Raw genomic sequence first — 14372 nt, forward strand, 5'->3', positions numbered from 1 at the left:
CCGATGAAAATACACCGACGGTAATCAAGATTCAGGTTTTCGGCAGGTGTTGGGCTTGTGCTTTCAGACTTCTGTGGGTACCTTCTCTGGCATCATAGTGCAGCTTTGCTTTCTGCTGCTGCTGGTGTGTGCTGGATGTGGCAGTTTGCCATTCTAGAGACAGCAGCTGTTTTTACAGTTTGATATGGTTGCTGGGTCTGTAATCAGCGCCAACACTTGCCCAGGCATTGAATGATGCCAGTCTGCTGCCCCCTGCAGAATCACAGTCCTGTGCTCTGAGCTGAGGAAGTGGAGCATTGTTCATTTTGACAGCTGAAACCTCCTGAGATCTGGCTGTTGGGCTAGAAAGATGCAAATTGACTGAGAAGCATGTCTTGTTTGTAAAAGTTTTTCTAATGCTTTTCCATATAGCTACAGCAGAATATGGTTTGCATTTATGACACATAGCCAGAACACTGGTGCTGGTGAATTTTCTTTTTATTCATGCATGGGATGAGGGTGTTGCTGGCTAAGCCAGCATTCATTGCCCACAGAGGACAGTTAAGAGTCAACCACATTGCTGTTGATTTTGGAGTCACATGTAGGCTAGACCTCGTAAGGATGGCATTTTCCTTCCAGATGGGTTTTGCGAAAATCGATAATGATTTTATCATTAGGCTCTTAAGTCCAGATTTTTATTGAATTCAAATTCTAGCTGACTCTACCATCCGCCATGGTGGGATTCAAACCCAGGTCCCCATAACATTACCTGGGTCTCTGGATTAGTCCAGCAGTAATGCCACTAGGCCATCACCTCCCTGGGTCAAGTAGTTAGTGCTGTAGAGAGGTCTTTAAATTAATTAAATTTGGAAAAGTTCAAGAGGGGCTAAATAGGCTTATAGAAGAAAATGACTTGGCAACATTGCGGAGTAACTGTTTTGATGATATCCAGGAAGGGACAGAGTGTAGAAGCATAATAAAACAGCAGCAGAGGCAAAATTAGTGGCTCCTTAACTTAAATGCGCACAATATTTGAAGCCAAAATAATGAATTAATGGCACAAATAGTTTAGTGTTTATATATCTATTATATATCATGATTTTATATCTATTATAGAGACGATTACAACAAGGTCACAGCTGGGAATTAAATATTCAGGAGTATGAGACGACTGGGGAGCAATGCCAGATGTTTAAGAAAATAGTTCATGATTCACAGCAAAGATATATCCCAGTGAGGAAGAAGAATTTTCTGAAGAGGATAAACCAGCCATTGTTAACCAAAGAAGTTAAGGGCAGCATCAAATTGAAAGAAAATCATAGAAGTGGCAAAGATTACTGATAAAGCAGAGCATTGGGAAAGTTTTAAAAGTCTACAAAGATAAATTTAGAAAGAAAAAAAAAATTGAGGGTAAACTAGCAAGTAATATAAAAATGCATGTAAGAGCTTCTTTAGATACATGAAAAATGAGCATAGGCCCCTTAGAGAATGAGGCTGGGGAAATAACATTGGGGAACCAGGAAATGGCAGAAGAATTGAGAAATATTTTGCATCAATCTTCACGGCAGAGGACACTAATAGCTTTCCAAAAGTCCTAAAAGGGATGGAAAGGGGATACAAATATTTTCTCGTGATAGTTATTGTATTTAAAGTACTGGGGAAACTAAGCTAAAAGCTGACGAATCACCTGGACCCCGTGGGTTGCATCTTAGAATTTTAAAAGAATTAGCTATAGAGATAGTTGATACATTGGTAGCAATCTTACAAGAATTCTTGGACTCTGGAAATGTTAAGGATTATAAAACTGCCAATGTAACATCCTTTTTCAAAAACGCAAAGAGACCAAACAAACAGTTAAATATATGTCAGTTAGCTTAACATCGATCATTGGGAAAATGATACGGCACGGTGGTTCAGTAGTTAGCACTGCTGCCTCACAGCACCAGGGACCCAAGTTCGATTCCAGCCTCGGGCACTTGTCTGTATGGAGTTTGCACATTCTCCCCGTATCTGCGTGGGTTTCTTCCGGGTGCTCCAGTTTCCTCCCATAGTCCAAAGATGCGCAGGTTAGGAGGATTGGCCATGCTAAATTGCCCGTAGTGTTCAGGGATGAGTAAATTAGGTGGGTTATAGGGGTATGGGTCTGGGTGGGATGCTCAGAGGGTTGGTGTGGACTTGTTGAGCCGAACAGCCTGTTTCCACAGTGTAGGGATTCTATGATGATACAATCTATTATAAAGGATGTAACAGTAGAGCATTCAGAAATGCGTAATATAAATCAGACCCAGCATGGCTTCATGAAAACATGCCTGGCAGATTTATTAGGGTTGTTACAGGGATAGTAGGAACTGCCGATGCTGGAGAATCTGAGATAACAAGGTGTAGAGCTGGATGAACACAGCAGGCCAAGCAGCATCATAGGAGCAGGAAAGCTGACATTTCGGGTCGAGACCCTTCAGATTTATTAGGGTTACCTCTTTGAGGAGATAGCATGCAGAATAGATAAGGGGAACCAGAAGATGTTAACATATTTGGATTTCCAAAAGATGTTTGATAAGGTACCACACAAAGCTACTCAAAATAAGGCCCATAGTGTTAGGGTAGTATATTAATAAGCATAGAGAATTGGCTATCTAATAGAAGACAGAGTTGGCATAGAGAGACATTTTCAGGATGGCACCCTGCCCTATTGAATGCCACAGGGATCACTGCTGGGGCCACAATCATTTTCCATATATAAATGACTTGGATGAAGAACATGAATGTAATATAGCCAAGTTTGAGAAGACACAAGATAGGTGAGAAGGCAAGTAGTGAGGACAACGTGAGTCTCCAGATGAATGTAAATAGGTTAAACAATCGGGCAAAAAAATTGGCAGATTTAATATTATGTAGAAAATATGAGGTTATGCACTTTGGCAGAAAGAATAGATGAGCTGAATATTATTCAAATTGAGAAAGTTTGCCGAAAGCTGCAGAAAAGGTGGGTGTGAGAGTCCTTGTACATGAATCATGAAAATAAGGAAAGATAAAAGGACTGGAACATAAAATAGGAAGATCTTGCTAAAACTGTACAAGGCACTAGTCAGACTATATCTGGAATTTTGTGAACAGTTTTGGTCCCGTTGTCTGGGGAAAGATACTGGCATTGGAGGCAACTGGAGAAGGTTCATTGTGCTCATAACTGGTATGGATGGAATTTCTTAAGAGAGCATGAATAGAAAAGGTTTAGATGGATATGGGCCAAATGCAGGTAACTGGGACTAGTTTAATTTGGGAAACTTGGTTGGCATGGGCTCGTTGAACCAAAAGGTCTGTTTCCATACTGTATGACTTTGAGAAGTTGAGGGTGTTGACCTTGTATTTATTAGAGTTTAGGAAAATGAGGGAAACCTTATTGAAACATGTAATATTCTTAGGGTTTTGACAAGGTAGATGCAGAAAAGTTATTTTTCCTTGGGAGAATTTAGTGCCAGAGGGTATAATCTCAGAGTAAGGGGTCATTCATTTAAAACAGAGATGCGGAGGACTTTTTTCTATGATGGTATCGAATCTGTTGAAACCAGATTGTTCAGTATATTCACTGCTGAAAGAGATAAATGTTTAATCAGTGTGGGAATTGAGGATCATGGGGATAAGACAGGAAAGTGGAGTTGAGGATTAGCAACCATGATATCGTTGAATGGTGGAGCACACTTGATGGGCTGAATGGGCTTCCTTTGCTCCTGTGTCATATGGAGGCTTGGTAAATGCACATGCTGTCTCACTGTCATACTCCATTGTGCACTCTGTCTCATGTGGTTCTGTCTCAAATGCTGCCTGACTCACTGAATTTGCCCTCTTTTCCTCTTCCTCCTGTCTCTGTCTCTTGGTCGGGAACATAGTTGACTTTGGAATCTGGCAACAAATTGGCAAGGTGTGCAAAGTAACTGCAGCTGTCTTAAATAATGCACCTGCCTGCCCCTTTACTTACACAAAAGATGAATCTTCCAGTATGTTCACACTCCTTCAGTACTTAGCATAGTGTCAGCCTTGATTATGCTCTGCTATCTCACGTTCCAAGAATTTATAAATTGTCTGCTCTATCTGCATGTGTAATGACTTTCATCAAAAATTATTAATTGGCTGCAAATTACTTTGGAATGCCTTAAGATTGAATATCTGTATAACAGCAAGTGTTCTGTCAGGTGAGGGATTAGGGCAGACTTGAACTATACCCTTGATTGGATTTGCATCTATGATTAGGTCTGTTCCCACTCTTTGTAGAAGCATTCATTCACACATTGATATTGGCATCACTGTGTGAGGGAGGGAGGGATTTGACATGCAGCGAGCAAGGATAAAATATTTGCATGCTGTAAAATAATGGTGTGACGTGTTATGAATGCTTTTATTGAAAATTCTATAACCCGATGAAGCATTAAATGTTCCTGTGATATCATTTACTGGTTTGAAATAAGCAGCAAAATACCAAAGCTCCGAAGTTTATTTCCCAGGGTAATGACTAAACCAGGAGGACATTGTTAGAAAAGCTGGCCAGCTGACTGCCTCCTCTAATTCCATTAATTCGAGCTCCATAGCCCACTAACCCTCATTAGCCACATACTGCTCATCAATCTGAAATATGAAGCCCCCTGGAGCATTCTGAAAATATAATGATACAGACTGATTTCTTGAGCCAATTATACAGGGCTCAAACTAACAGTGTGGTTAAGCACATAAGGGAGAAAGGATTAGACCTGAGATAAAGAGGGGTGGGAGGATACTCATGTGGAGCATAATCACCAGCACAGACCTATTGAGATGAACAACCTTCTGTGCTGTAAATCCTGTCCAATATTGCTGCATGCTCATAAAGGACAAGCATAGTCATAGATTGAACTGGCTTTTTATTGATGTGATAGAGAATGAATATGGTTACTGACAACTCGGGTGCGTGGCAGGAAAACTCATCCCATACTGTGCGCAGAAAGGTGACTAGATTCAACAGGGACTGATCTTTCAGGTATAAACAAAATATTTATATGGTTTTATCATTGTTGCTAATCAGTGTTGAGCCCTGACAACATCACTTTGTAGTTGAGAGTTTGTCACAGTAGTTTGCTGATTTTTGCGTGTGCCCTTTGTTGTGAACATTAAACTGTTAACGCATGTTTTGGTTGGCAAAGACCACAATCAGAAACTGCGAATTGCTCGTTCTAACAGCCAGTACAGACGCAATAGGCTGAATGTCCTCTCTTTGTCTTGTTACAATTTTGTGGTTTAATATGACCATGTATAAAACAGACAGTTACACACATCGACCAAGATGGTAAATATTGCAAGCAGTGAGTAAAAGCATCTCGACCTCTGTTTATTTTTTGCTGGAATCGGCTGTTTCTGCAATATTTCCTAGAATTTATCAGTGAAGACCACGCGAAAAACTGATGCATGTTTCTTAATGCATGAACATAAATTATGAGCAGGAGTGGGCCAATTGGCATTCTGAGTCTCTTCCACTCAGTAAAATCAGGACTGAATCTGATTGTCACCTCAGCTCCATGATCTCTCTCTCTCCACCACCCTGATAACCTTTTGACTCCCTTTTTAGTCATTTATTAAACAAAAATACCAAAATAATGTCTCAAATCTAGTGTTTCAGTGCGGGGTTTGGGTTGTTTAAATGGTTGTCCAGTTCTTTCTGTTAATTGTTGAGAGAGAGTTTGGCATTACAGAGCTTGGGGTTGAGAGTCCGACCCAGAATCTGGCTATGTGGATGTTGGCCCCGCTGGCAGTAATTGTTATACAGTATAATGTTACCATATTTATACTAGCCATTGGAATGTAGCAAAAGATGTTGCACAGTCCATGGGCTATAAGTGGTGGCAACTCTCCAGGCACAGATAAAGGAATGAAAAAGACTAATAATCCCAAACCCTTTCTATACCACCACCCCTGACCAGACATAGTGCAATCTTGTACGACTGATACCAAGTCGCATTTACTGTCACTGAGCCACAGCTTCCCTATTTAGTGCTTAAATTTAATTTAACCGTAGCAATTATAGTGTGTTGTTAACAATGTGGCTATAAGATTACAGAAGTGCTTCCAACACATACAGTATGCACACATCTCCAGGCAATTTTGAGACTGCTTTTTACTTCAATGAAGTGAGCCTACCGTAAAAAATCTGATGGATATTGGTTTAATGCTCTTCCTTCTCTCCCTGTTGCAGCACCATCCTAATTATAAAAGTGAACAATCAGGATTTTGGTTTGAGGAATTGAAGCGCACATTGAAATAACAAATTAGGACCTTTAAGGAGCCAAGTGGCATGGACTATTCCAATGAACGTTAGCCACAGAGACTGGGATTTTAGAGTTAAAGTGCTGGAATGAAGTGTCCTTGTGACAAGTTCAAACCAAGTATTTTCTGAGAGAGAGATTCTTGATTAGTAAGGGGATCAAAGGTTACTGGCAAAAGGTGGAAAAATGGTGTCAAGAAACATATCAGTCTTGATAGAATAGTGGAGCAGACACAATGGGCCGAATGGCCTAATTCTGCACCTACATCTTGTGGTTAATATGTAGCATTTTGTTGCTGATTCTTGAAGGAAATGTTGCTGCCCTTCCAATTTTGATGCAGTAGCCACAACTAGGCACCGATTCTCAGATCTACCATCCATTTACCAAGCTTTTCAAGGGCCATGTAAGTTCCAGACACACTGATAAAGGGATTTACTTGCACTAAGTATGAGCTGCTGAACTGGACAATAAATCCAGCTCATATCTGAGCTAAATTTCCTTTAAAAACCCCAATCTGTTGCAGCTCAGGCTGTTATAGCGTTAGATCCAGTGATAACAGTAACAACCTGTGCTTCTAATGCATCTTAGAAATTCCTCAAAGTGCTCAGAGTCATTACCAGACAAAATTTGACCCTGAACCATATAACAAAGTATGTTTTGACCAAAAATATAGAGCTAGATTTTTAGAAACATTTTGAAGGTGGAAAGTGGGGCAACTGTATCTGTTTCATTGATGTTAGCAAGCTGTCGTTGCTTTCCTCAATTTCAGGATGTGACTGCAGAATTGAAGGTTGGAAAATCATTCCACCTATTCTCCTGTGCGTCCTTCCTCCCAGCATGTTACTGCATCTACATTTCCTCTTTGATTAGAGAATATGTGTGAAATGTCTCCAATCAGTGTGAAATCTGAAGTATTTTTGAATTTAGTGCAAAGGTGCCAAATTGGTATAAATGGCCAGATGGCCCCTTGTGCTTCATGATTCTAGAGGGATTTTAAACTATTGAAAACACAGGGTTGTTGTGATGCTTTTGTTTGTGTTTGTTTTTCCTACTACTAGAAAATTGTCTGGATTCACTAACAGCAGCCCAGCCAACGTCAGTAACTGGCGCTAACCTCTGAGCCGCCTCCTCTGTGCTGAATGATTTACTGGAAATAAAGTGGGAGCCTGCTAAGGATTTTATTCACTGTAAATTGAAGACGTGTTGAATTACAACAGGCCCCAAAGAGGCTACAACTTATTCCGAGTGATGATGTAAACTATAAGTGAGACTTCAGTGTATCTCAGAGTACAGTTGTTAAATTGCAGCTTTTTGCTTGCTTTCTGCTGTCCAGATTATAGATTTGGAGAGAAACACCTGAAGTGAATGAGGTTGATACTGATTGAAAACACCTTATGCAGGTTAACACCCATATTCCTGGCTCTTGCAGCAGATGCCCAACAAAACTGTTACATAGATAACAAGGTGTAGAGCTGGATGAACACAGCAGGCCAAGCAGCATCATAGGAGCAGGAAGGCTGACGTTTTGGGCCTAGACCCTTCATCCTACTATCTCTGATACAAAACTGTTACATGCTTGGTTTGTTAATCCAACACTTCATGTTTAGGACTTGCCCCTGTGTTGCAACTGCTGAGGCTGTATCTGTTGTGGCATTGCATCGGCCCTAGTGGTAGGAGTATCTGGCTTGATTCTGTTGTTTTCTATTTGTCGGAGAAGCAAAGTTTGGGGCCATGAGTATAGGATAGTTGCCTAAAAATCTAAATGGGAATTCAAGAGAAATGTCTTCACCCAGAGAGTAATGGAACTCTCTACCACAGGGAATGCTGAGGTGAATGGCACAATTAAGGGGAAGCTGAGAAACATACAAGGGAGGAAGAAGTAGAAGGATGTGTTAGGATGAAACACATTGGAGATGGAGGAAGCTCATGTGAAGTATAAACACAGGCATAAAAAATGTTGAACCCAAAGGTCTGTTTTAGTGCTATAGTTCAAGGTAATTATTTGTAATTGTTGCTAACTGAATGATCTCTTCTAAAGATAGCAGGATCTGCAGATGCTGGAGAATCTGAGATAACAAGGTGCAGAGCTGGATGAACACAGCTGGCCAAGCAGCATCAGAGGAGCAGGAAGGCTGACGTTTCAGGCCTAGACCCTTCTTCAGGAAGGGGGTTCTGAAATAAATAGGGAGAAAGGCGGAGGCGGATAGAAGATGGATAGAGGAGAAGATAGGTGGGGAGGAGACAGACAGGCCAAAGAGGCGGGGATGGAGCCAGTAGAGGGGAGTGTAGGTGGGGAGGTAGGGAGGGGATAGGTCAGTCCAGGGAGGATGGACAGGTCAAGGGGGCAGGATGAGGTTAGTAAGTAGGAGACGGGGATGGGGCTTGGGGTGGGAGGAAGGACAGGTTAGGGAGGTGGGGCATGAGCTGGGCTGGTTTTGGGATGCGGTAGGGGGGAGAGGAGATTTTGAAGCTTGTGAAGTCCACATTGATACCATTGGGCTGCAGGGTTCCCAAGCGGAATATGAGTTGCTGTTCCTGCAGCCTTCGGGTAGCATCGTTGTGGCACTGCAGGAGGCCCAGGATGGACATGTCGTCTGAGGAATGGGAGGGGGAGTTGAAATGGTTCGCGACTGGAAGGTGCAGTTGTTTAGTGCGAACCGAGCGTAGGTGTTCTGCAAAGCGGTCCCCAAGCCTCTGCTTGGTTTCCCCGATGTAGAGGAGGCCACAACGGGAACAGCGGATGCAGTATTCCACATTAGCAGATGTGCAGGTGAACATCTGCTTGATGTGGAAAGTCTTGGGGCCTGGGATGGGGGTGAGCGGGGAGGTATGGGGGCAGGTGTAGCACTTCCTGCGGTTGCAGGGAAAAGTGCCGGGTGTGGTGGAGCTGGAGGGGAGTGTGGAGCAGACAAGGGAGTCCCGGAGAGAGTAGTCCCTCTGGAAAGCAGATTCTAAATCCTTGGTGTAGGATGAGCATTTAATGTATGTAGGCACTTTGGCTCATTGCTGAGGGGATTATGCATGCTTGGTCTTCTCTTTGGTGGGAGGTTCTCCCTCTCTCTCTGCCTGTTGAGATGTTCATTCTCTACCAGCAAGATTCAATGGACCATCACTGGTTGTGGGACCTTGCTGTGTACAAATTGTTTCATGTTTACCCATACTATAGCAGAGCAACTGCACTCCAGAATTAACCTTTTGGCTGTGAAGTACCGTTGGACCAGTTGCGTTATGGTTATGTTACAGAGCAAGAAATCCATAGATGTGAAACTAAGCTCCCAATCTGAGCTTTTATTTTCAAATCCTGCTATTGCATTAAGAATTCATAAAAATCCAAAATAAAAAAGTGACCATAAAACTGTTGGTTTGTCTTAAACCCAACAGGTTCATTCATATCCTGTAGAGAAGCCTTGTCTTCCTGATCAATGTTTTTGACTCTTAATTGCCCCCTAAATTGGCCCAGCAAATCTCTGTTGTATCAAGCTGTTGCAAGGACTGACAGTCGTGTTGCTGTACCTGCACCACATGGAATGCAAAGCTTCAAGAAGGCAGCTGACCATCACCTTCTCAAGGGCAGTTAGGTCGGGGCCGGGGCAATAAATACTAGGTTTAAGGACAATACCCGCATCATAAGTCCTTTTTTTTTAAGTTCTTGGTGATATCCGGAACATGAAAGAAAAGCTATTTACTCAATTTATTAATTTTTTTCTTCCTTCCTGATTGTAATGCAATGTATGTTCATGCAGACCTTCCTTTACAGTACTTTTTAATATTTTGGTTATCTGACTATCTGACATGAATAGGAGCCATTTGTAGTGTTGAGTCTGTAACCCAAAATGGAGTTTGTTCACTCTCTTAGTGTGCTCCCACATACCCAGGTCCAGACAGTTCGACCGATCCAGGGTTTAGAGGCTCCCCTAGAGTGAGCAGTTGTGTTACTGAACTTAAATGTGCATAGCTTACCACTACCAAAAACTCTGGAGTTGAGAGTGACAGGCTCAGGATAGGGGTGAGGCCATTTAGGACTGAGCTGAGGAAACATTTCTTCACTCGGAGATGGTCAACCTGTGGCATTCACTGCCACAGAAGCCTGTGGGCGCTGAGTCACTGATAATATTTAACTAGAGATTTTATTTTCGATATTAAAGGCATCAAGGGGTATGTAGAGAAAGTGGCGATATAGCATTGAGCTAGAAGGTCACATGATCATATTGAATGGTGGAGAAGGCTTGAAGGGCTGAATGACCTACTTCTGCTCCTAGTTTCTATCTTTCCCACTGTTGGTCCTTCCTTAATCCTTTTTAGGCTTGAATTATAGGACTGCCTGTCTTTCCACAGGCAGGACACTGAGTGACCTTGGTAAATCACTTGTTCGCCACAGCAAGGTTTGGGCATGCCAACCCTTGGCACAACGCATGGATGTAGTTGCAAACTTCTCATCACTGAATGCTCCAGTTTTGGTTTTCAATTTGAGTGCAGAATCATACTTACACAGATGCTGTTCAGTTCCCTCCACAGACAACTGCTTCAGCTGACGAACAGAAGGTGTTTGCACTATGGGAAGCTGGGGACTCCTTTGATCAGGCAAGTGTTTTATTCCAAAGTACTTTTTTTAACTGTTCTTTAACGCTCTGAATCCTGCTTTAATCCACAGATTGTTAGTTCCTTGTGGTTTGCATTGTTAAGGGCTCAGCCCATGGTGCAGAATAGCACCAGCCCCTGAGAGGATTAGGGGTGAGCTGAACTGGGAAGTAACTGGGTGAATCCAGACCAGTGTGGGAAGATTAGTAAATGAACCAGTGTGGTGAGACAGAGAAAAATTGTTTTATTCGGTGTGTTATTACCATCTGGAATGCAGTGGAAACAAACTTAATACTGACTTCCAAGAACTACTGGGGAAAAGTTGGAGGCGTAAAATTCATTGGGTCTAGTAAAAAAAAAAAAAAACAGTGCTGGTATGATGGATCAAATGGCCTGCTGTGTCAGATTATATTATGATTGTTAGATGGTCTCAGGAGGGATTCCTTCAGCCAAGAAGTAAACCTGTTTTTCACTCTAGAAGCAAGTTGAGATTGAAAGGAGGAAAATTGCATTGGAGTCATTAGCGTGAAACACGTATGGCTTTTGTTTTCACAGACACAAAATAATCTAGAAAATAGTTTCGTTAATATTATGAAATCAGTTGAATTTCAATATTACTTGATATTGTGACTGTAAACAGTGTGATAACAGCTGTGGGACTCTGACAGTCAGGGGTATGGGGATGGGAATGGTTGCTGATCTAGAGTTATTTTCAACAAGGCAGTTTGTATAATGATATGTCTCTTAAGATGGTGTCTGAAATATCTAGTGTGTTCTGACCTTGGTATCAATAGAATGGAGAAAAAAAGCAGATAGATAGGATATTGACTGGTTTATGTTACTATGGAAAAGGCCCAACCATTCTTCCCCTCAGTCAATAAACAAGGGCTGGATACAGTAATTGCAGAGTGAATAAGGTCACGTGAATTGGAGCAGCATGTACAGTATTATGAAGGGATTTGTGAGACAGGAGAAAAGGTTTCCTCTGGAATGTGGGTTTTGATATGAGAAATAATTCACGAAAGAGCCAGCGGGGAGATGAGAATTTTTATTCTTAAGTATCAGTACTGATCTTCAATGCAATATCTGAATGGGTGGCAGAAGCACATTCAATAATAACAACTGGAATTGATAATACATTTGAAGAGAAAAGAAATAGCACAGCCGTGGGGAAAGAGCCAGAGAGTAGGACTGATTGCTGTTGAGAGTCAGCAGGCATGATGGGCTGAATCGCCTCCATGATACTTGAAACAAACTTGATTTGAGACTTCAATGATGCATGACTGACATTTTCTCATTTCAGCATCGGCAGATACTTCTTGAAATTTTTTCAAAAAATTATCGTGTGCGTAGGAATGTCATCCAGTCTAAACTGGGCCAGGATTTTGGAGAAAGTCTCAGCAAACCAGATGTGGATAAAGTGCTGAAGGTAATTTGGCCAACAGCTTAATGCAGGGTTTGAAATTTGCTTTAAGTAACGGAGCAGAGCTCCAGTCTAAAGTGGATAATTTAAAGTAACTGCCCATCTTCCAACCTTGCACACCTGAACTCATTCTTCTGTCCATGTCCAAACTCTCCAAGTCCTGCTCACCCATCACCCCTCTCATTCTTTGGCAATACCTCCATTTTGAAATCTCATTCTTGTTTTCAAATTAGTCCTTAACTTCACTTCTCCTTTGTTTATAAGCTCGTACAGCCCCTAATGCCCCAAGATCTCTGCACTCCTCCAACTTTGGCTTCCCGCATACCCCCAGTGATTGCTGCACCATTGACAGACATGCATTCAGCTGTCAGGGGACCATGGACTCTCAAATTGCCTCTGTAACCCCTCTGCCTCTCTCTTCCCCTTGACATTCCTTAACATCTACATCTATGGCCCAGCTTTTTGTCATCTGTTCTGATACCACCTTTTGTAGCCCAGTGGTTTGTAATGCACTTCTGAAGTGTGCGATTGCATTTTATTGCATTAAAGGCACTACATAATTATAGGTCGTTGTCAGTAAAAATACACCTGTTGGGTTGTTGTAAAAACTTGTTTCACTAATATCCTTTAGGAAAAGATACCATTCTTATCCAGTTGAGCTGGTATGTGATTTAAGTCAAACACTTACTGGCTTGTAATTGCCCTCCATTGTACCAGCTTTTCACCACCGTCTCAGGGCATCTAAAGATAGACCGTAAATGTACGCCTTGCCAGTGACACCTACATCTCTAGATTGTGAATGATGCAATCCAAATACAAGTCTTTCATTTTATTTCATTGAATGTATAATAGGGGACAAAGAATTGCCTGAGCAACTGAATACAGCTTTGGTTCTGCCTTCGCAAAAGAGGACACAAATCAGATACCAAAAATGTTGGAGAACGCAAGATTTAATGAGAGGGAAGAATTGAGGGACATCAATATTAGTAGAGGAATGGTACTGGGAAAATTGACGGGATTGAATGCGGATAAATCCCCAGGGCCTGATAATCTACATCCCGGAATACTTAAGGAAGTGGCTCGAGAAACAGTGGATGTATTGGTAGTGATCTTCCAAGAGTCTGTAGATTCTGGAACAGTCCCTGCAGATTGGAGGGTAGCTAATGTTACTCCAGTACTCAAAAAGGGAGGTGGAGAGAAAACAGGGAATTATAGACCAGTATGTCTGACATCGGTAGTGGAGAAAATTCTTGATTCCATTATCAAGGTCTTTGTAGTGGAGCATTTAGAAAGCAGTGGCAGGATCAGATGGTCAGCATGATTTATGAAGGGGAAATCATGCTTGACAAATCTGTTGGAATTCTATGAAGATGCAACTAGTAGAGTTGACAAGGGGGAGCCATTCGATGTGATATATTTGGACTTTCAGAAAGCATTTGACAAAGTCCCGTGTAAGAGATTAATGTGCAAGATTAAAGCGCATGGAATTGGGGGAAGTGTATTGAGATGGATAGAAAACTTGTTGGCAGAGAGCAAACAGAGTAGGAATTAATGGGTCATTTTCAAATCAAGCAATAATTAGTGGGGTGCCACAGGGATCAGTGCTGGGACCCCAGCTATTCACAATATATATTAATGACTTGGATGAGAGAACAAAATGTAACATCTCAAAGTCTACAGATGATTACCAAGTTGGGTGGGAGGGTAAACTGTGACGAGGATGCAGAGATCTTTCAGCATGATCTGGACAGTTTAGGTGAGTGGGAAACTCAATGGCAGATGCAGTATAATTTGGATAAATGTGAGGTTATTCACTTTGGAAGCAAAAACAAGAAGGCAGATTACTACCTGAATGGCTGTAAATTGGGAGAGGGGAGTGTGCAGCAGGACCTGGGTGTCCTTGTGCACCAGTCGCTGAACGTAAGCATGCAGGTACAGCAGGTGGTAAAGAAGGCAAATGGTATGTTGGCCTTCATTGCAAGAGGTTGAGTACAGGAGCAGAGATGTGTTGTTGCAGTTATACAGAACCTTTGTGAGGCCACACCTAGAATATTGTGTGCAGTTTTGGTTTCCTTTTCTAAGGAAGGATGCTCTTGCTTTTGAGGGAG

At 41.9% G+C, this 14372-nt stretch overlaps 1 protein-coding gene across 6 annotated transcripts in view; it reads left to right on the forward strand.

The window, feature by feature from the left end:
- Positions 1–14372, forward strand: part of polr3e (polymerase (RNA) III (DNA directed) polypeptide E) — a 57586-nt gene that overhangs the window by 39737 nt on the left and 3477 nt on the right. For 5 of the 6 annotated variants that reach the window (XM_048609454.1, XM_048609452.1, XM_048609453.1 and 2 more), the window contains 2 exons: positions 10767–10844; positions 12145–12270. In XM_048609454.1, coding sequence (XP_048465411.1) covers positions 10767–10844; positions 12145–12270 — 204 coding nt within the window. Of the gene's footprint in view, positions 1–10598; positions 10690–10766; positions 10845–12144; positions 12271–14372 lie in introns of those variants that run through there. The other variant, XM_048609456.1, reaches the window with a different exon arrangement.

Source organism: Rhincodon typus, chromosome 21, assembly GCF_021869965.1.
Source record: "Rhincodon typus isolate 14 chromosome 21, sRhiTyp1.1, whole genome shotgun sequence".
Classification (NCBI taxonomy): domain Eukaryota; kingdom Metazoa; phylum Chordata; class Chondrichthyes; order Orectolobiformes; family Rhincodontidae; genus Rhincodon; species Rhincodon typus.